Below are 21,315 nucleotides of genomic sequence, written 5' to 3'. Positions count from 1 at the left end.
AGCACTCTACCCTTTTCTGTATTAGGCAGTTTCCTAAACATCCTTCAATAGCTATGCCTGATGAAGCCATCCTTGCTTTCTAAAACCAAATCTTGGTGGCTCTACCATTTGGGGAAACATTGAGGCTAAAAAAGGGCAGTTACCTCTGTTGTTTTAGTTCAGCAATATTAGGCTCTAGAATAGGACACTGCAGGTCTTGAATAAATATTTAGTGGGTAAATGGTACTCTCACTGCATTTTTAAATAATCACACTAATTATCCCATTGCATTGGTCTATTTCTACAGGGAGACTGTGAGCCTATGGTTAACTTCCCAGTGTGTACCACAAAGCATCAAGGAGTTCAAAACATGTCTGTGGAGTGAGTATGAGCTCGAGTCATTGCAGATGGCTACACAAAAAGGTGAAGCGCAAGACCAGCTTCAATAGGCGAGTTTAAATGAAACTGGAAGAAAAGGAGAATGGGACATGTTTGTCAAGGTAATCTTTTGCCATGCCTCCCAATTAATGATTGAAGATCTGCCCCCTGAGAGTTCATATGGACTTAGTATTGTGCCAGCTGCTAACAGCCCATGAGAGCCTACTTAAAATTCCAGGAACTTTGTGAGTTAGTTAAGGTTGTTAAACATAGTTTAAATAATGATTTAAATTTTATACAAAATTGTACTTATATTCAAAAGATAATACCTAAAACACAGAAATTCCATTATTTTGCTGCATTTATTATTACTATATGCAATAAATACTACATATAAGATGTCATGATATAATCATTATATGCTCTTGAAATCATTTATGTCTGTGTACCTGTGTATGGTAGAAATACATGTTGTGTTTCCTAATTCTTCATTCAGTGATGTCATGTTGGCAGCATGAAATCATATATCATGAGGATATTTACAGCAATCCCCAATCACTACTAATAAGGGCTTATTTACTTCTTTGTTCCTGAGAAAATTGAAAGTTGCCCAGTTGTGTCCAACTCTTTGCGACTCCATGGACTACACAGTCCATGGAATTCTCCAGGCTGGAATACTGGAGTGGGTAGCCTTTCCCTTCTTCAGGGGATCTCCCCAACCCAGGGATCAAACCCAAGTCTTCCGCATTGCAGGTGGATTTTTTACCAGGTGAGCCACAAGGGAAGCCCAAGAATACTGGGGTGGGTAGCCTATCCCTTCTCCAGAGGACCTTCCCGACCCAGGAATCGAACAAAGGTCTCCTGCATTGTAGGTGACTTCTTTACCAACTGAGCTATCAGGGAAGCCCAGAGAGCCAGTAGTTAAATATTTTCCAGCACAGTACTGAATATCTGATTTCAAAGTATTATTTACCTGTAGAAGGATTTGGGCTGTGATGGGCCTGCACTACTACAAAATCCCCTGATAGCTTTATGTGGTAAATCTATTGAATGTCCTGTTCATCCCAGAAATATTTGTAATTTTCGAAGGAAGGGTGCTCTCCTAAGCAGCTTTATGAGGGAGAGAAATGTCATATGCTCCTTGCTCAGTGTAACCATCTTTAGCAGTAATGTTCAGTTCTGCTACCTGTTTGTGATGCAGTAATTAAAGAAGGCCATGCTGCTTTGCCCCAAAGAGAAAAAGCACCGCATTAATATTTAATAACATTAATGGAAACATCACTAGCTGCCCCCAAGCTGTGGCTTTCTTCATTACCTTCTGCTAAATGTATACTATTGAATAAAATCTCTCATCCTATCCAAGTCCCCTCCCAGCTCTGAAGTTTTTATGATTTCAGCAAATAAGCAGGGCCAGCTGCTGCTCCAGCTTCCTAGGGAAACGTGTTTTTCTCTTGAATTGTGACATTTGGAGAGAATGTGCCAGAAAGTTCGATTCGCCTCAGGAAAGGAAGCTGCCACAGCTTCTGCAAACACACATGTAGTTTTCTTTAAGAAGTAAGTCACCTCTGTGTCTTCTTTGACTGTAAATGGGTTGAGAACTTCTAAAAGTTTAGGGGAAAATTGTCCATTTCCAGGGGCGTGTGTGTCCTCAAAATCCCACCCAGAGAGAAGCCTCAAACAATCCAGAGAGGGGACAGATAAGGAAAGGCTCAGAAACCAAACAGTTTCTGCATGTCAGAAAAGGGAGACTAGTATTACTGGGACCCAATCCCCTCAGTTCACAGAATGGAAAGGAGAAGAAAAAGAGAAAAAATGACTTGCTAAAGATTGTACACAGCTGTTGGGATGTCAATCAAAGGTGATAACTGAGACTCCTGACCCCTGTTATCAGTTCAGTTCAGTCTCTCAGTCATGTCTGACTCTTTGCAACCCCGTGGACTGCAGCATGCCAGGCTTCCCTGTCCATCATCAACTCCCAGATCTTGCTCAGACTCATGTCCATCGAGTCAATGATGCCATCCAGCCATCTCATTTCCTGTCATCCCCTTCTCCTCCTGCCTTCAATCTTTCCCAGCATCAGGGTCTTTTCCAATGAGTCAATTCTTCACATCAGGTGGCCAAAGTATTGGAGTTTCAGCTTCAGCATCAGTCCTTCCAATGAATATTCAGGACTGATTTCCTTTACGATGGACTGGTTGGATATCCTTACTGTTCAAGGGACTCTCAAAAATCTTATCCAACACCACAGTTCAAAAGCATCAATTCTTCAGCACTCAGTTTTCTTTATGGTCCAACTGTCACACCCATACATGACTACTGGAAAAACCATAGCTTTGACTATATGGACCTTTGTCAGTAAAATAATGTCTCTGCTTTTTAATATGCTATCTAGGTTGGTCATAGCTTTTCTCCCAGGGAGCAAGTACCTTTTAATTTCATGGCTGCAGTCACTATCTGCAGTGATTTTGGAGCCCAAGAAAATAGTCTGTCACTGTTACCATTGTTTCCCCATCTGTTTGCCATCAAGTGATGGGACTGGATGCTATGATCTTAGTTTTTTGAATGCTGAGTTTTAAGCCAGCTTTGAGGCCGATGTCATTCTGATCCCCTTGGAGCTGGCCAAGAAGTCATGGTCTCTGCTGGCCCAGGGGTAGGGAGTATCCTACTCTCAGACCATGCACAGTCCCATCAAGACTCACTGATCCCCAGTTCTTCCAGTCTCCCATTTTGGATTTAAGGCTCTAGGATGAGTATTTCACAAATGTCTCTGTCTCATTTTAGGAGACAATAGAGTGTGGTTGATTTGGGGTCAGATAGAGGTTTTTAGCAGACACAGCATGAACACTCAGCAAAGAGAAGCAATCACAACAAAAACAATGGACTAATAAACAAATCATTTTGTAATGCATAAGCCTAAATACAGCCAGAGAAATAGAAAGATAATTATATCCCAACCATTTTCATAAATGGTTTGAAAAACCAAACAATCATGGCTCAAGTATTTCTCCTAATCTAACACCAAGCTACCTATCTGCCCTTACCCCTCTATGCATCAACAGCCTTCATGTAACTGCTTTCTTAGATACGCTGCTCATTTTCCTCATACTTACTTAGCAGCAAGTCTACATAGCTCTATCACCACCTCCTACAGGAAGCCTTCCATCATTACTCCAGTCTTTGGTGGGCTCTTTGTTCTGAATACTCCCAATACTTTCAGGTAGGACCAACGTTGTCCTAAAGAACTTTCTGTCTGTGCTATCCAATATGGTAACCACTAGCCACATGTGACCATTAAGCACCCAATACATGGCTAACTGAAGAAATGAATACTTCGCTGTTTTTAATCTTAATGCAAATAACCACATGTGGCTAGTGGATACTATACTGTACAGCATAGGTCTGGATCATGAAATTCAACACCCAATTATACTCTTTATTATTTGCTGTCATGCTTTTTTGCATCCAATAACTCTGCTTTATATATCTTTGATTTTTCTACAATGTGCTATCTATAGAAAAAATACAATTGATTGGACTCTATACGCAGAATAACAAGGTTGAGTAGATTTCAGACATGACTGAATTTATGTACAATGGCATATCCAAGACTCTTCCCCTCACTCATCTACATTTCCACTTGATAAATGCACTCTGTGGATCTGGAACCTTCTGGGCATGGAAGATAAACACTAAGACATACTGAGACTTAGGACGCTGGAGTCAGACTATTATAATTTTAAGTAAATATATTAACATTTTTTTGTATCTCCATCTCTTCACCTATAAAATGTCTAAAATAACAGACTCTCCTTCTGGTTGAGAAATTAAGTGAGATTATCCATCTAAAAATCTTGGCACATAGTAGATGCTCAGCAAAACTTCTGCTGTGAGAGTGGTTGGATGAATGAGTAATAAAAGAGAATAGTGAGGCATAATTTCTAGCCCACACGGGTTTCTCACTGAACAAATGCACTTGGACCTCCCAGGGGTCAACTACCTCCTAGGAGACTCCGTAAGACTTGAGAGGAGACCTCTTACTCTCTGTTTTCTGACTACCCACTAGTCTGCTTACTTCTCAGGGAGGATTTGCCCCTGGCCCCTCACCAGTACCACGATGGAGGATGCTTCAGAGTGGTTCTCTACAGTAAACCTGAGGCTGGGGGATTTATGAGGTTATTAAGTAGAAACATCCATATTTATGTAAACTGCATACTTATTACTGATACCCACTCTGCATAGAAGTGAGAGTAGCAAAAGTCAATGAAAAGTGAAAGCATTAGTCACTCAGTCATGTCTGACTCTTTGCTATCCCAGGGACTGTAGCCTTCCAGGCTCCCCTGTCCATGGAATTTCCCAGGCAAGAATACTGGAATGGGTAGTCATTTCCTTCTCCAGGGGATCTTCCTAACCCAGGGATTGAACCCAGGTAATGGTTCCCTACAAATAACTGCATCTGAGAATCTATAAAGCCTTTCTTCTTCAAGTAGAGAAGGGATACAAGTGGAAAATACCTTTGCTTTGTGAATCCAGGCTGCACTCCTTAACTTTTTCACCAGAATCAAGGCATTCTCCATCCTTGGTATCCATTGGCATCCTCCCAAGTCTCCACTCCCTGCTGTCTCTCAGATTTAAAAGTTGCCTGGACCAGTCCAGTGAACATTACCTGATCTGATTTAGGGAAACAGCTAGGTAGAATGTGCATAAAGGCTTATGCTAACCAAGTTGGGCTTTTCATATTTTTTAGCTAACAATTCCTGGTAGGAAGGAGGCTTGAGAAGGAAGCAGGACTATGAAACTATTGCCATACATGGATTTTCCAGCACAATCATTAATGACAAACTATTTTTGATGGAAAAACTGTATTTATGACTAACACTTATGCTTACTGAAGTTGACTTGAAAAGAAAAAATAAATATTCAGCCCCTTGTCCAAGACGTCATCATAACAGCAAAAAACCCCAGAAATTTCAGAAAGCAAACTCTCTTTGCCATATTCAAAAGTGGTGCCTAAATACTTTATTAGGTCACATGATTTTTTTTTTTTTTTTGCTTTTTCTCTTAGATTATGACAACTAAGCCAGCCTGAAGTCTTGTGTGTTTGTTTGTCTTATCTCAGACTCAAGTTCTTCTATTTTCTTTTTAATATAAGGCGTGATCCCATTGTTCATTGCAGCACTATTTATAATAGCTAGAACATGGAAGCGACCTAGATGTCCATCTACAGATGAATGATAAAGAAGTTGTGATACATATACACAATGGAATATTATTCAGCCTTAAAAAGAAACACATTTGAGTCAGTTCTGATGATGTGGATGAACCTAGAACCTATTATACAGAGCGAAGTGAGTCAGAAAGATAAAGATAAATATCATATTCTAACACATATATATGAAATCTAGAAGAATGGTACTGAAGAACTTATTTACAGGGCAGCAGTGGAGAAACAAACATAGAGAATAGACTCATGGGCACGGGGAGAAGGGAGGAGAGGGTGAGATATGGAAAGAGTAACATGGAAACTTACATTACCATATATAAAATAGATAGCCAATGGGAATTTGCTGTATGGCTCAGGAAACTCAAACAGGGACTCTCTATCAACCTAGAGGGGTGGGATGGGAGGGAGGTTCAAAAGGGAGAGGATATATGTATACCTATGGCTGATTCATGTTGAGGTTTGACAGAAAACAACAAAATTCTGTAAAGCAATTATCCTTCAATAAAAAAAATTTTTTTTTAATGAGGCATGATTGGCTATAGAAAGGCAAATGTATAATATCTTATATATCTCCTCTTAGAATTCTATAAAGTCTTCTTGAATGCCATATACTTATTACAATTCTAATTATTGTTGTTTAGTTGCTAAGTCAAGTCTGACTCTTTTGCAACTCCATGGACTTTACAATTCTGGTACCAATGGCCTAAACTATTCAATTTGGCATTGGTTTAGAGTTAATGGCACATTCTATATTAAACCTCATCACCAGGAGTTAACCTAAATCATTTGAGGATGAGTTTCAATTTTAGAATAATCAAATTTGGGGACTCTTTCTTTTGAAAAATAAAGTAAATCTAAAATAACAAAGACTTGTTTGATTTCTTGAGAAATGGCATAATATAGAGAAGAGAATGTGGAATTTGGCTAGATTTGCTTTTGCTCCTCATCTCTTTCTCTCCCAGATTATGTGATCACAGTCAAGTAATTTATATTCCAGATGCTAATTTTCTTCTCATTAAAATATCATAGTAATGACACTGACATTACAGCGTGTTAGGTCCAGGTGGTTCTTGCACTGGCAAGCTGAGAACCATAGAGCAGGGCTCCCTTCCTCCACTTCTTCACTTATAGATGCATTTTGATAGCAGTTTCCAAAGAAGCATTTAGAAATAGTTTAAGCAAAGCCATCACCACTGAAATAAATGGATAACACTCAAAGGTACAACTCTGAACATAGTCCTTATATGGATATATGAGCTCTAGTTTACTTGCTAAAAATACCATGTGGACCACTTAACCCTGGGTTATAAGACTAAGAATAACCACAACAGCAAAAGCTATGTACACCATTAGGATAAATTCCTTATTCACATTAACGATGAATATGAATTCATTTATTCCTCCCTAGGACCCAATGAGATACATGTTATTCATTTGCAGTTTATAGCCCAGGATGTGAAGTTGTAGAGATTAAAAAATTTCCTAAGGTCAGAAATTGAGCATCAGAGCTGGGATATTTTTTTTCCAGACTAGTAAATATTAAAGTAATTGCTGAAGGAAAAATATTTATGTTACAATTCTTCCTTCAACTGTGAGGTTTCCCCCAAATGGGTGAGGGTCTAACAACTCAGAGAGACACAGGAGAAAATGTGGCATGACATACAGAAAGATGTGGAGTCAGTCTGCAGAAGGACACAAGAAAGGCTGACGTTGACATTCTGAATACTAAGGATGACATCAATATGTCATGTACCATAAATCTGAGTGGGCCACTGTATATAATGCTATGACTATTCTTCTGGATTATGGTGAATAATTAAAATTATTCTTCCCAAGTATGAAAATAGCCTTTGTTTCCAAAGGGTCAAAAATACCACAGATAGGATCCTGCCATTCAAATTAAATTCAACTTAGCACAGTCCATTCAGATGATTCTTCCTGAAGTCAAGCTTTTCAAGGCAGGGATGAAGAGCAGGTTGGGAGCAGTCATGATTGTCTCCTTTGCTTGCTATTACCAGTATAGTCCTGGTAGAAAGCAGGAAATGAAAGATGGATTCCCAAACATAATCAAGAAACAAGCTGGATGAAATGAGAATGAAGGGCATGAGGCTGTTGGGCAGGGGCAGCTGTTCTGTGCCTATATGGACTTAATTTAGCTATTAGACACCATTTAGTGGTAAAGAATCCACCCACAATGCAAGAGACACAGGTCTGATCCCTGGGTTGGGAAGATCACCTGGAGTAGGGAATGGCAACCCACTCCAGTATTCTTGCCTGGGAAATCCCATGGACAGAGGAGTCAGGTGGGCCACCATCAATGGGATCACAGAGAGTCAGACACAACTTAGTGACCAAACAACAACAATAACAAAACCCTAATGCACCTCTGTCATAGTCCTGCCCCTTCCATGTTTATAGGCTGTTACCCGAGCCCTTAGATTTGTCTTTTAACCTATAATTAATATAATGAAAATATATAAACTGAACTTCAGCTTTTGAATATGACACAGAGAAAGAATTCATCCAATTGGCATGAGCATGGAATCACTCTGCAATTACTAATGAGATCACTCATTCCCACATTTGGGAAGGTTTTTGCCTCTCCTAAAAGAAACAACATTCAGAAACACTGTACAACTGTTTTGTCCTTACACTGGAGAGGCACTAAGCATACAAAAATAAAGAAAGTCAAAAATTCCTGCACTCACAGCACTTACATTCTACTTGGGAAAGACAGGCAAATTATAAAGCAATCAAAACACACAATCTCTCTATTTGTGATTAATACTAAGATGACAATTGAACAGGGTGATATGCCTGAGACTGCCAGGGTAGGGGTGAGGTTAGATGGTCTCAGAAGGCATTTCTGAGCTGCGGTTTTTGCTGAAGTATGAGTGCTCCAACAGTGCCAGTCATACTGAGATTTGAAAGAAATATCTGTTCTTGCTGTTTCCTTTGCTTGGAATGAGTCTGGGTTAATCAAGGTGCAGGAGATAGTGGTATGGCTGCAAAACGGTGAATGAAGAGGGAATAGTAAGAAGTTAAGGAACAGTGCTAGTGGGTCAATCATTTGCAGTGGAGCAAAGAAAGAAAGTTATATTATATTTTAAGGGAGCAGGAAAGCCACTGGAGTATTTAAAACATAGGAATGATAAGATCTGACTTGGGTTTTTAAAATATAATTTTATTTCTTCTAAGGATGGATGGTGCTGGAGAAGGTTCTTGAGAGTCCACTGAACAGCAAGGAGATCAAACTAGTCAATCCTAAAGGAAATCAACCCTGAATATTCACTGGAAAGACTGATGCTGATGCTGAAGTTCCAATACTTTGGCCACCTGATGCAAAGAGCCAACTAATTGGAAAAGGCTGATGCTGGGAAAGATTGAAGGCAGGAGAAGGGGGTGAAAGAGGATGAAATGGTTGGATGGCATCACTGATTCAATGGACATGAGTTTGAGCAAATTCCAGGAGATAGTGAAAGACAGGGGAGCCTGCTGTGCTGCAGTCCATGGATTCACAAAGAATTGGATATGACTTAGTGACTGAACAACAAGGATGGATTTCAAGGTGACCAGAATGGACATAGAGAGTGAATTAGTAAATTGTTGAGGTGATCCAGATGCCATGGACATGGGTAGCGGTGCTTTGTGTTGGAATGTGTTTTGGAAATAGAGACGTGCAGGGACTTCTGGATGGCCTGCACCTGAGGGTAAAGGGAAAAATTAAGCTCTCTTGGGATTTGGACTGAATGGATGTCTATGTGTTTTACTGAATTTGGAAAACCTGGTCTGGGTTGGGGGGCTCAAGAGAAGCTGAAAAACTGCTTCTAATAGTGGGCATTCAGGAAGAACTCTGCTTGGCAACATAAACTTTGAAATCCCTGTTACCAATTCAAGGGAAGATGGATGCTGAGTAAACAGATGGACACAAATGTCTTCATCTAAGAGAAGAGACAGACTGGAGCTGGAGGTAAATATTTGGAAATTTGTGAGTCATTAGCTAAGAGATGAGATCCAAACTCATTCTCTCTGGCTGTCATTAGAGGGAGGAAAAAAGAAATGGTGATAAGAGAATTCATTGGAAAGAGCACAGTTCGAGCTCACATGTGTGGAGGTGACTGCCCAAGGTGGCAGCTCTCTAAGCTCTCCATGCCCAGCCCCTCCTCCTGGGGACTTTCCAGGACAGCTGCTAACTGAAGACGAGAAGTCCCCTTGGACACACCACTCTGGTAGGACAATGATCTTCCCTGTGAAAAGCTTCCCCCTCCTCCTTCTGGGGCTGTAGACATCCCATCTGGCCAGGACCTTAGGCAGCCAGGCTGGCAGGCCAGCTGAGTCATGCCTACCTCCTCAACTTCTTCTTCACTCTCATCCCCCAAACTAGTCAGTGTCCAGCTGGAACTGCTGATGAGACATAAAGAGACTCACCATTCAAAGTCCCAGTCAGCACAGACACAGGGTTCTGAGACCACTGTCCCTGAGGAGTCTCGGCCCAGGGCACACTGAGCTCCTGGCTTGCGTTTCTTGAATATTTTCCTTTCTCCCATGACGCAAGGCTCCCCCTTAGGAAGAAAGTCCACAGTGAGAGAGACAGAAAAACACAAAAGACAGTGAAATAAGCCAGCATTAATCTTTGCATTCTCTTTTGGTCACTTTATGCAGAAATTTCCCTCCTAGGAACCATTCAGGAGTGTTCAAGATTAAAAGACTGATCTTTTACTACCAGGCAAGAGGAACACTGTGGGAGACTGGCCTATTACTGTCCCTCCACCCAACCTGGCCAGTGATGTCTGCTTCTCCACCTCTACAGAGAATGCAAACATTCCAGTCATCCCCACAGACCACTTGGCAATTGCCTGAATTGCCATAAATTCCAGTGGAAAGTAATCCACTGTTGGCATCTTTTTCACATCATCTTCAGAGCGAAACTGAAGTGGACTCGATATGTTCCCTCTCTATGATAAACAACCATGCCCGAGTCCTTATTCCTAGTCAAGAACAAAAAGAGAAGAAATTGGTACGAATTATAAGGACTCAATGGTTCTGAAGACAAAAGAATTCTGCCTGTGTTGACTAGCACTAAATATCTGCCTTGCGAGAGTCCCTCACCCTCCGCTTTCTTTGTTGTCCTGTTCCCAGTGCTCCTGGGCCCTGACTTCAGGACGGCCTGAGAAATGCTCCCACTGTTTCCATTAGAAGGTAAGATGATCAAACCGTTAGAGGGTGTGCTGGTTTTCTGGGCTTCATTTTCCATGGGTAGCACTAAAACCCCAGGTCATCACTGCTGCCTCTCTTCCAGGCTGCTCGGTGATTTCAATGAGTAGATCAGGATTCAGGGTGCACAGCAGTTCCAAAATATCATATGCCCTTGCTCAACCTGGTGTGTGAATTCCAGTCCCACCCCCACAATTCACCATTTTCCCCAGATGGCCCACTACTTCCCTCCTCCAAATAGGAAGACCCAACAGGACCAAACAGGGCTTGCAGTGGCCCCTGTTTCCAGAGCCAGGATTCCCAAGCCGGTGTTGTACCTGATTGAGCAGGTGCCAGGTCTGATAGTCCTCCTTGCTACAGTGTCGGCTGAAGATTGATTTGTAGTCCACCTTCACCAACTGCCATTCCGAGCGGAGGCTGAAGTGGCCAAAAACTCTAAGTGTTTATGGGAGGAAGGAGAAAGACAAGCAGAGAGTCCCATAGTCAGTCACTAAAATGCAAAGACTAGAGAGAGAGAGGACTGAATTACAGCCTGGATTTTAAAGATTCTTCCAAAACCAAGTGTTGGAAGTCCATTGATGGTAAAGTCCACTGCCCACACAACTCCAGCCAACTGACATGGTATTCACTGTGGATTTAAAATCATATATATACATACATACATATATATATATATATAATTGCTTTTGAATATGTATATATTTGCAAAATTAATATATGTGCTTTATAGGAAGAATATGAAGTATAAAAAGGTATACAGAAGGAAAAACTTTTCCGGTTGTCTACAATCTTCTACACAGGTATTAATTTGATAGCCAGCCTTCTTCTTAATGCAAGCGCTACTGTTATATCTGCTGATGTCCAAAGGCAGGGCTTCAGTTTTCTCATCTGTAAAGTAAACTTTATGTGTGTGTTTTTCTTTTGGGGGTGGGGGTTGGATTAGCTAATCTAAAGTATGATCCTGCCAACTCCAAAATTCTGACTGAATCTAAGCATGTTTTAGTTGAAATTCTCATCACTTAACTCACATGAATATCACCTTCTCTCCCTCCTCCCTGAAAAATCAGTCATCTCATAAAAAGAACTCATATTTATGTAAATCAAAGAAGCACATTGTCTGCATGACTTAGATAATCAATACTGACCTTTTCAAAGTCCAGCAGTTGATAGCCCTATAAATATGAATGATCAATCGTTTCTAGAAAAATAGAAAAGAAGACTGATCACCCATACTCCACTCGGGTGGCATGTCTTATAATTACAACGCAAGGCATCTATCACAGTGATGTAAAGGAGAGACCAGTCATGCCCAGAACCAAAACCCACTGAAGTCTTTCAAGGAACTGGATGGCTTCCATCCCAGTAAGACTTAATCAGAGTCCTAGCTCTGAATTCTCCTTTTCCCAAATTCAAATATTCTTATGGTGACACCTAAAATACTAACTCCCCTCAAGAGACATTTCCTTCTGCTTTCTGAAAGATGAGGAAGCTTTGGGAGGGGTGGAGTGGATTAAACCTGTGAAATGCAGTAAAAATTGTTTTGTAGATTATATAACTTAAAATACACTGTAGGAAATGACTTTTAATGTTTAAAAGCTATGACAAATCTAGACCATGTATTAAAAAGCAGAGATATTACTTTGCTAACAAAGGTCCATATAGTCAAAGCTATGGTTTTTCCAGTAGTCATGTATTGATGTGAGAGTTGGACCATAGAGAAGGCTGAGTGCCAAAGAATTGATGCTTTCAAACTATGGTCTGGAGAAGTCTCTTTATAGAGAGTCCCTTGGACAGCAAGGAGACCAAACCAGTAGATGCTAAAGGAAATCAACCCGCTGAAGTTCCAATACTTTGACCACCTGATGCAAAATGCCTACTCACTGGAAAAGACCCTGATGCTAGGAAAGACTGAGGGCAGAAGGAGAAGGGGGGCGACAGAGGAAGAGATGATTGGATGGCATCATCAACTCAATGGACATAAGCTTAAGCCAACTCTCAGAGGTTGTGAAGATCCAGGAAGCCTGGTGTGCTGTAGTCCATGGGAGCACAAAGAGTCAGATACCACTGGGCGAGACTGAACAGCAACAACAATAATCATTTACACATTAAATAAAGCTTTTTAGATCCTTGTCTGAGGAAAAAAAGATTAAACAGACTTCGAGGGAAAGACTGGTTTTCTCCTTTAGTAAAACTGTATGGTCTTTGCATGAACCTTACCTCACTCCTGACTAGTAGGAGCTGAGGGGTTAGAATATCCTAGATTGTGTGGCCAGTACTATGTGGGGTACCTGCTCTGCCATCCCTTCTGTTCCATCACATTCTTGCTACATTTAGTAGCAAATATACTATATCCATGCCAAGTCTATATTAAGGTATTTCTACCACTTACTAATAGATCTGATACAGTTCATGGAAAGGTCATGAGTCAATCAAATTTCAATCTTTAACAAAACACTTCTTTTTTATAAAAAGTTTCTATCTGTTTTAAAAGAGGAGAATAAGGGTAAGAGCTCATCAAAAAACAAACAAACAGTGCGAGAAACTTTGAGGACTGTCTTCTTCCCTCCTTATCCAACCTATCTAAATCCTCCCACATTTGAATGCCCCCTCCTCTACAAAGTCTTCCCTGATTGCAGTACCCTGAGTAACAGGATATTAGTGATGCTAAACAAAAAATAAACACTTCTGCCTACTCTGAATAGTTTACAGTTATTGTATGGATCACAAAATACATTATGTCAGATTAATCACATTTCTTTCTATGGTAAGATAACTAGGCAGACAGAAGAAGGAAATATGGGGCACATGGTTTACCCGGATATCAATGAGGCATCTACAGAGTCTGCTGCTGCAGTCTTGAAGAAAAGATGAAAAATATAAGCCAGGTGCTGGTAAAATTATGTGGCTGAACAGGACCCAATTAAGGCATTAAAATCAACCAGGAGGGAGGGGATGTGTAGTCAGCTGCTATCTGCAGCTGTCTGCTCTTCCTTGTTCATCATTTTTATTAATGACTTTATGACATGGAAATAATGGTCATCATTGAAAATTGCATTTTCTGATGACACAAAACTGGAAGAAACAGTCAATATGCTTGATGGCAGAATAAGGAACCAAAAAGCTCTTGACAGATTAAACAGACAGGCTGAATTTAATAACATGTGATGTAACAGGGAAAAAACTGTCAGGTCCTTCCCTGGCAACTACATAAGTATTGGATAAAAGAAATGTGACTTGTTGCAGCTCAGGATAAATAATGATGATGATGACAATGAGGATGCTAGCTTAAGAATTTTCATATACAATGTGATTAACATAAGTAAACACTTCAGAGACCAAAAATACTTAAGATAATCTTAGAATGCATTAATGAATGAAGAATTTTGTATATTGCCTAGAACAAAGAGGCAGTGTCCTGGTCTGGTTTACATTGACTAGATCACAAAGGAAATTTTTACTTAGTGCTGAGTGTCAGCTTTAATGCAGAGAATAGACTGAGTATCTCCAGAATTGGGGGCTTTGGTAGTGGTGGTGGTGGAGTTTTTATCTCTTGAAATTTTAAATAAAAATATGCATTTATTGGGATGTGTTTGTTTATCCATGGAGAAGTTATATATCTTTTATCAGATTTTCAAAAGGGTTCACAGTTCCCAAAGTTTAAGGACCATTGAAAAAAAGAGGATTAAGATGATGTACTAGATTAAATAGTGGATCCCCAAAGAGATATGACCACAATCTATTCCCTGTAACCTGTAAATGTGACAGGTTAACTGCAAAAAAGTCTTTGCAGATGTGGGTTAAGAATCTCAAGATAAAATCATCCTGGCCCTAAGTCCAATGACAAGTATGCTTATAAGAGACGCAAAGAAGAGAGACATGCAGAGATGTGAAGCCTATGTGAAAACAGAGGTGAAGACGAGTTACACAGACATAAGCTAAGAAACACCTGGAGCCACCGAAAGATGGAACAAGCCTAGAATGAATTCGATTTCTTTTTCCGTTTCATCTAAATTAAGGTTTATTCTTAAATGCCACCCAGTTTGTAGAAATCTGTTACAGGAGGCACAAATATAAGAAATAATAAATAAAATGAAATAATACAAAAAGAAATAATACAAAAGGTGCTATGATTCGAGGCCAATTTTCAGCTACCAATCCAAGAAGTGGTGTAAACACTATGGCTGGTTAACCTGGAGATGACTTAGGAAGGGTCAGGGGAGTGAAGACCAATAAACAGGTGCTCCAGGGAGATGTCTACAGTATTAAAAAATAACAGGAAATAAAAGTTCAGAAGTTTACAAAATAGGAGAGATTGTTCTAATAGACAAAGTTGCCCACACAGGAAAGGAATAGCTCAAGAGTTAGTAACCAGAGAATCTCACCCTCAGACATCGTCATTTCCCAGGGCTGATGCTGAGGAAGATGCAGGGAACATCCAAGTACACAGCTGAACTGACGCTGAGCCTCTAAGCAGGTCCACGGTGTTGGTCTTCCCAACTCTTTGGGATATCTGTTTCTGATCCCAGGGTGCTCATTTCAGAACTGAACACAATAGGTGCCCAGTCGGGACTTGGGGACTAATTCAGATTCTTCTCTTCCGCAATCTTGGCAGGTCACTTCCTTTCATCCACATTTCTTTGATTTCTATGACAGATTTCCCTGTACCATGTTTCCTAGGTCTTTCCCCAAACTCTAAATTGACTTGCTAATATTTCCATTTGAAAGTTGGCTAGTCTGCTTCTCCCATGGGGTCACTTTCATGTGCCAGATGCAAAATTTTAAACATTTAATGCTAGCATTACTAGCTTTGTTCATTTTCTCACTGGACCCCAACTGATATTAGTAGGGTAAAATCTCTTGGCAACTTTCAGACACTGATGTACTTCCCATCTCTCTATCCATTATCAGTTCATGGTGGACTCCTTCCTGTGGGGCATGAGTGACTCTGATACAGGGTGTCTCTTTTACAGAGATGTGGCTTCCCTAACTCTGTTCAATATTGAATTCACTCACTGATCTTCTGATTAGAGTCGTGGAAGATGAAATGACAGAAACACAGCAAACTAAGTAGGAGATAAAATAAGGACTTACTTAATTTCAAGCATTTCTCAACCCTTTTCATATCTAACCTTAGAACATATGTTAATATTCACAACGGGAATCTGTAGAAGTGAGAACCCAGTAGAGAAATCAGAGAGACTAGAAAACAAGCCCCTCACTTTGGGGTGATAAACACTAATTAGATCTACTTGGTCCTGGATTGGAGAAAGAGAAAGTCTAGACTGCTTTTAAATAATAGTACAAGAATAAAATTTCTCAGATAAAAACTCATCTCCTTAGGGAAATGTTGCCCTGAGCTTATGACCAAATAAACTAGGAATAGCATATTCATCCCACTTGTGGTAACTTTTTGGGAAACAAAAAGTTTAATTTAATTGTATTTAATTTTCTTGTATTTTTGGTCAAATTTGTATCAATGAGTGAGAAAGCTCCATAAAGCTGGGAACGTTATTGTACTTCTTTGGACCACATAAAGCCTTTCAATTGTAGTTGCTGGACAAAGAATGGCTGACTCCTGAGTAAATAGTGGAACAAGCAATTCTAGAGCATGGCTTCATTTTCAAGTCTGACAAAAAAAGCCAATTCCTAGCATAGCCAAACCCCACAGCCATACTTTCTTGCCATTGTCAGATAAACTATTCTGACCTCTTTTTTTCAAAAATGTATTCCTAGTCTCCCTTAACTCAAAGCATATTTTCATCAACATAATCAAAACCCTGAGATAATGTATGGAAATACCTTGAAAATCCCAGTGGATAATAAGTGTTCATTCCTATCTCCATCATTCTCATTGTTGGGACCCCCACAGATTCATACCCAAGGCCCTGCTCATCAAGAGGTTTCAATAAGGTTGGCTCAAAATTCCCTTTCCAAGGTAAATACTAACCTCAAATGCAGGGCTTCTTTGTCTTTTGTGTGTCTTTTCCTTCTATACAGCCTTGGAGAAAGTAGATAACTCATACAAAAATACAGATGACTGTCTGGAAAGGGTAGGCTACTCTTTAGTTCCTTTGAAGAAGTTGCTCCCAACCACAGAACAAAATAAATGAATTCTCTGAGCCACTTCTCACAATATGGATTTTCAGGAAAAAGCAATTAAAATTTATTACTTGTTTTTCTTTTTCTTTTTACCTTGTCACCTGTATTTTTTTTTTTTTCATGAGAGTTTTTGGCTCCACTCAAGATTCACCTTCTTCTTGGGCTTTACAAACCTGAGAGCATCTCTATCCTCCTTTAACCTCCTCTGTTGCTCTGTCTGTGCTGTTGTGACTCTGGTAACAAAGTGCCCTCCTAAGCTCTTGTGTGGTTGTTTACCTTTTAACATACAGGTAGTCTGGGCATGGCAATACCAGGTAAGGGAATAGAAGACCTGGCTTTTCCTAGTCCTTGTCTACTACTAAATTAGCTAGGTGACTTTGAGCAAATCACTTCATCTCTCAAGCTTTCAGCTTCCTTACACAACATTTTTATTCAGTGACACATATACTGAAAGGATAGGATGCAAAAATTGTCTAGATGAAACATGGCTCGTTAAAAACAATTTCCAAGAGTTTATTTTCTTTTAATCCTTATGTCTACTTTGAGGTGAACGAACTATCTCCTGGTGACCCCATACACAAAGGATTTAACAATTAGAGTCACTAATCTTTGTCTCCACTGGCAATTCTTTCATATAACAGATGCTCAAAAAATAGTTGTGGGTTGATTACGGGGTAGAATTAATCTATCAAAATTGTCTACTTCTTCCAAAATTGGGGTGATAGCTTTATCTCGCCTTATTTCTGGGCCAAAGAACATGGTTGAGTTGTATGTCCTTTGGGGTTTAAATGAAAACAATCTCAGGAAAAATAGCAGCAGTATCTCTACCTCTTGTTATCACGGACTGCGCTAGGATTCCCACAAACATCTGTGATTTGCTGGGACCCTAAATAACACACCTTCTCTAATCCACTATCCAGACCTGAGTAGGCCTTGTGGGGAGGGAAGTGATTAATTTGAGGGAGGGAGGTAGTTTATAAAAGTAAAAGACTTCATTAGAATTCCATCCACACAGAGGGTTAGCTACACGTTAATTAAATGATTTCAAAGGGGATCTTGGTATATAATTGTTATAATTTAGGTGGAAACAATGCCACACTAAGTGTAATTAGAGGAGCAGGCTCTGTAAGGATGTTTTCCTCTTTACTGGAGAGCAACTCTGGGTCACCTGATTCTCCCCTGCATAGTAACTGGGTACTTTTTTCAACTTCCAAATGCACCAACTTTATATACAGTTGTGAAAGCTGAACGAAATTTCAAGAAGAGACTGGTTGACCACAATTCTTCCAAGAGGAAAATGACAAGAATTCATTATTAGGAAACCACTGGAAATACGTAAATGAAAGAACAGTTCTTGGGGAGTCAGATTAGCAGGCATGTCACTGCAGACTGACTTTTGAGGAAACACTTGATCAAACTCAACTAAGATAATATTATGCTGTCATCAACCTGCCCCAGGACTCCCTTCCTTTATCTTCCTCAGTGACTCCAGCACAAGCACCTTGAGTTCTTGGAACCACCAGCTCACTCATCTCTATCTGCCTCAAGAAAGAGAACAAGGCCAAAATTGACTCTGTCAGTTTCTTCCTAATTTTCCTCTTTCTGTTAATATTAGGCTAGAAACCTCTGCATTAGCAGAGACTTAGCCCTCAGCCTGTCCTCGCTCTTAAACTCTAGCCTGGCACTCCATCCTTTTCTTACACTTCTACAAAATGTCTCACATCCACCAACTTCTGTATTCCACTCCTACGCCTTGATAACTAATAACAGCTACCATTGATGGCTACCACTGACGGCATGCTTGTCAGACTCCAGGGACTCTGCTGAATGTTCCTCAGCTATTATCATCCTGAATCTTCCACACAATACCTGAGAATCTTAGGCACAGCCATTTCAGATGAGGAAAACTGTGGCTCTAGGACCATGCTCAAGGTCAAGACTGAGTTGGGAATCAAGCTGACATTCATGTGAAGCCAAAGCTCTTCCTGGCTGTGCTTCCTCCTTCTGAAGATGATATTCCAGGCTCTCAGTACCTCCTGCCTCACTAGTTTACACCTACATCTTCATGAAACCTGTCCCCCACCTGCTCCCAGACTGTTGTCTTAGAGCATTATTTCAATAACACTACACACCTGCTCAGAAATTGCAGGTTATGGAACAGGGACCACTTCCTAGAATTAGCATTTAATCCTATGCCATTCCATCATAAGCTCTGACTTAAAGGCCACCTTCTCTTAAAAGTGTGTTCAAAGTCTAAAGTTTTGACTTCTAAACTTTTGACTTCCTGTATGAACAGATGGTAATCTTCTCCGCCAGGCAGAGGGCTTCCTGCTCAGAAATTGCAGGTTATAGAACAGGGACCACTTCCTAGAATTAGCATTTCATCCTATGCCATTCCACCATATTCCTTTCCAAATTTTCTTCCTTCTCCCCTCTCTGTCCTAGCCAAACTGGTCTCTTTCCCTTTCTACAGGTGCCTGCTCTACATAGGTACTTGTGTTTGTGTGTACACACATGTGCTGATAATAATAGCTGTGGAATGCTTATCAGAGTCTCTAGCAAACACATATACACACATACATACACACACCCACATATACTCCTGATTACACACCTTGTTTTTTTCCATGCTTTTCATTAGAAATAGCCTCCTATAGTCTTTGCCTGCTCTAAAACCAACACAAGCTCTGACTTAAAGGCCACCTTCTCTTAAAAGTGTGTTCAAAGTCTAAAGGATCTCTCTTCTAAACTTTTGACTTCCTGTATGAACAGATGGTAATCTCCTCCTCCAGGCAGAGGGCTTCCTCAGTTTTTCAAACACCATACTTTCCACCTCCCTCTTCTCTAAGTATACTTCTCTCCTCACCCCTCCTCTTCACATCTGTGCTGGTAACGTAAGCCTTCTTTTTCTCTATCCCTACACTTGGCATTTGTGCTTCACATGTGGGTCAAGAGGTCCCCTAATGTCCTTCTATGACACTCATCTTTTCAACTTGAACTTCTATGCAGAAAACTCCCAAGGAACCTACTCTTGTTCCTGAACTCTTACAAGATTTAGTCATGAATATGACACTAAGAACTGTGAATTTGATATAAGAGCCTCCCTATCTACCTTTGTAGTATTATGTCCTGCTACTTCATAGTATTCCTCATGCTCAGACAGAATTCCATTTGTTCCAGTAAAAGAAATATGACTTCCTAGTGCCTGCTCTTCTTCTGCCTAGGATGCCTCCCCCAACATCTTATATGTCCAACTCCTGCCCATTCTGCAAGTCCCAAGGCAAATAATATGCAGTGTTTCTTGGGAGGGAGATTAAGGGGGAGGAAAACTGTTCAAATCTAAGCATTTTGTAGTGACCATATTGATTTCTCTTTTCAAAAAGAAACAGATGAAGGTTTTAAAATTTATTTTCTTATCACTTAAAGATTTTGATCAATTTGTAATGTTTAAAGAGAATATAATCTCAATGATATCAGTTCTTTGGAATTAGTCTAGCCTTTCTATACGGCCCAGTATGTAGTCAATTAAATGATATATTGAATGTTTTCTCTAAAAATGTATTCTCTATTTGTTGCATGGAGGGTCATATACAGTTCTTTTAAATCAGGTTTCTTAATAGTGTCATTCATATCCAAAATCACATGAACTTTTGGACTGCTTGCTCTGTGTGAAATTTATTAAACTATTCCTCTATGATATTTTAAATCTGCCATTTCTCCTCAAGTCTTTGTAAGTTTTTATATTGTGTAAACATAGCACTCTACAGATTTTGAGATTTTTCTATCTTCTTCATGGATTATTCTTCTTCATTTTAATTTAAAGGCTAACTTTTTGCTCTCTATATCTTCTTCCTCTATTCCTTTCTTATAAAGAAAAAGATGATCTCTTTACTTTGAATTTGTGTAGCATGTTTTTCTGTGGTGAGTATCATCCTTAGCACTTCCAACAGGTATCATAATTCATAAAATACGTCCCTATATATAGTATTGCCTTCACTAGATTTTAAACTCTTACAAGTCTTCAACTTACACAAATTTTGCCTTGCGCAGTACCATGTGTTGTCTGGGAAATGGTCCAACATAAAATATGCTGACTTCATATGGGCCAGTATGTGAGCCCCAGTCCTGGACCAATGGGAAGCTCTGCATACATATTAATTAGACTTCAGATTTCTCATGTGCAAAATGAAGATAACAGCATGACCTAGAAGAATTCTGAGGTTTAAATGTGTTGTATATTTGTAATATTTAGTAGAAATTAAGAAATGAATACTTTAAACTACCCATCATATTTTATATAATAGGACTTAAATATGATAATTCATTTCATATCTTTTGTTGGATGTCTGAGGATTTGTGGGCAGATAGTACATCTTATGCTTTTATATTCCCACTATCTCTACTTTAAGACCTTGCAAACAGTA

At 39.8% G+C, this 21,315-nt stretch overlaps 1 protein-coding gene across 10 annotated transcripts in view; it reads right to left on the bottom strand.

Annotated features, from left to right (window-relative positions):
* The window catches only part of SORCS3 (sortilin related VPS10 domain containing receptor 3), a 633,389-nt gene that overhangs the window by 47,540 nt on the left and 564,534 nt on the right, over window positions 1-21,315 (bottom strand). For 9 of the 10 annotated variants that reach the window (XM_086377568.1, XM_086377569.1, XM_086377572.1 and 6 more), the window contains 2 exons: window positions 11,110-11,227; window positions 10,007-10,140 (listed from right to left, as the gene is read on the bottom strand). The exons of the other annotated variant lie outside the window; for it this stretch is intronic. In XM_086377568.1, coding sequence (XP_086233694.1) covers window positions 10,007-10,140; window positions 11,110-11,227 — 252 coding nt within the window. The remainder of the gene's footprint in view (window positions 1-10,006; window positions 10,141-11,109; window positions 11,228-21,315) is intronic. 10 annotated transcript variants of the gene reach the window in all.

The sequence above is a fragment of the Bos grunniens genome, chromosome 26, assembly GCF_055505025.1.
Source record: "Bos grunniens cultivar Pamir isolate PY7600 chromosome 26, Bosgru_T2T1.0, whole genome shotgun sequence".
NCBI classification, from domain to species: domain Eukaryota; kingdom Metazoa; phylum Chordata; class Mammalia; order Artiodactyla; family Bovidae; genus Bos; species Bos grunniens.
The sequence above is the reverse complement of the archived record's forward strand: the minus strand, read 5'-3'. Positions and strand labels throughout refer to the sequence as shown.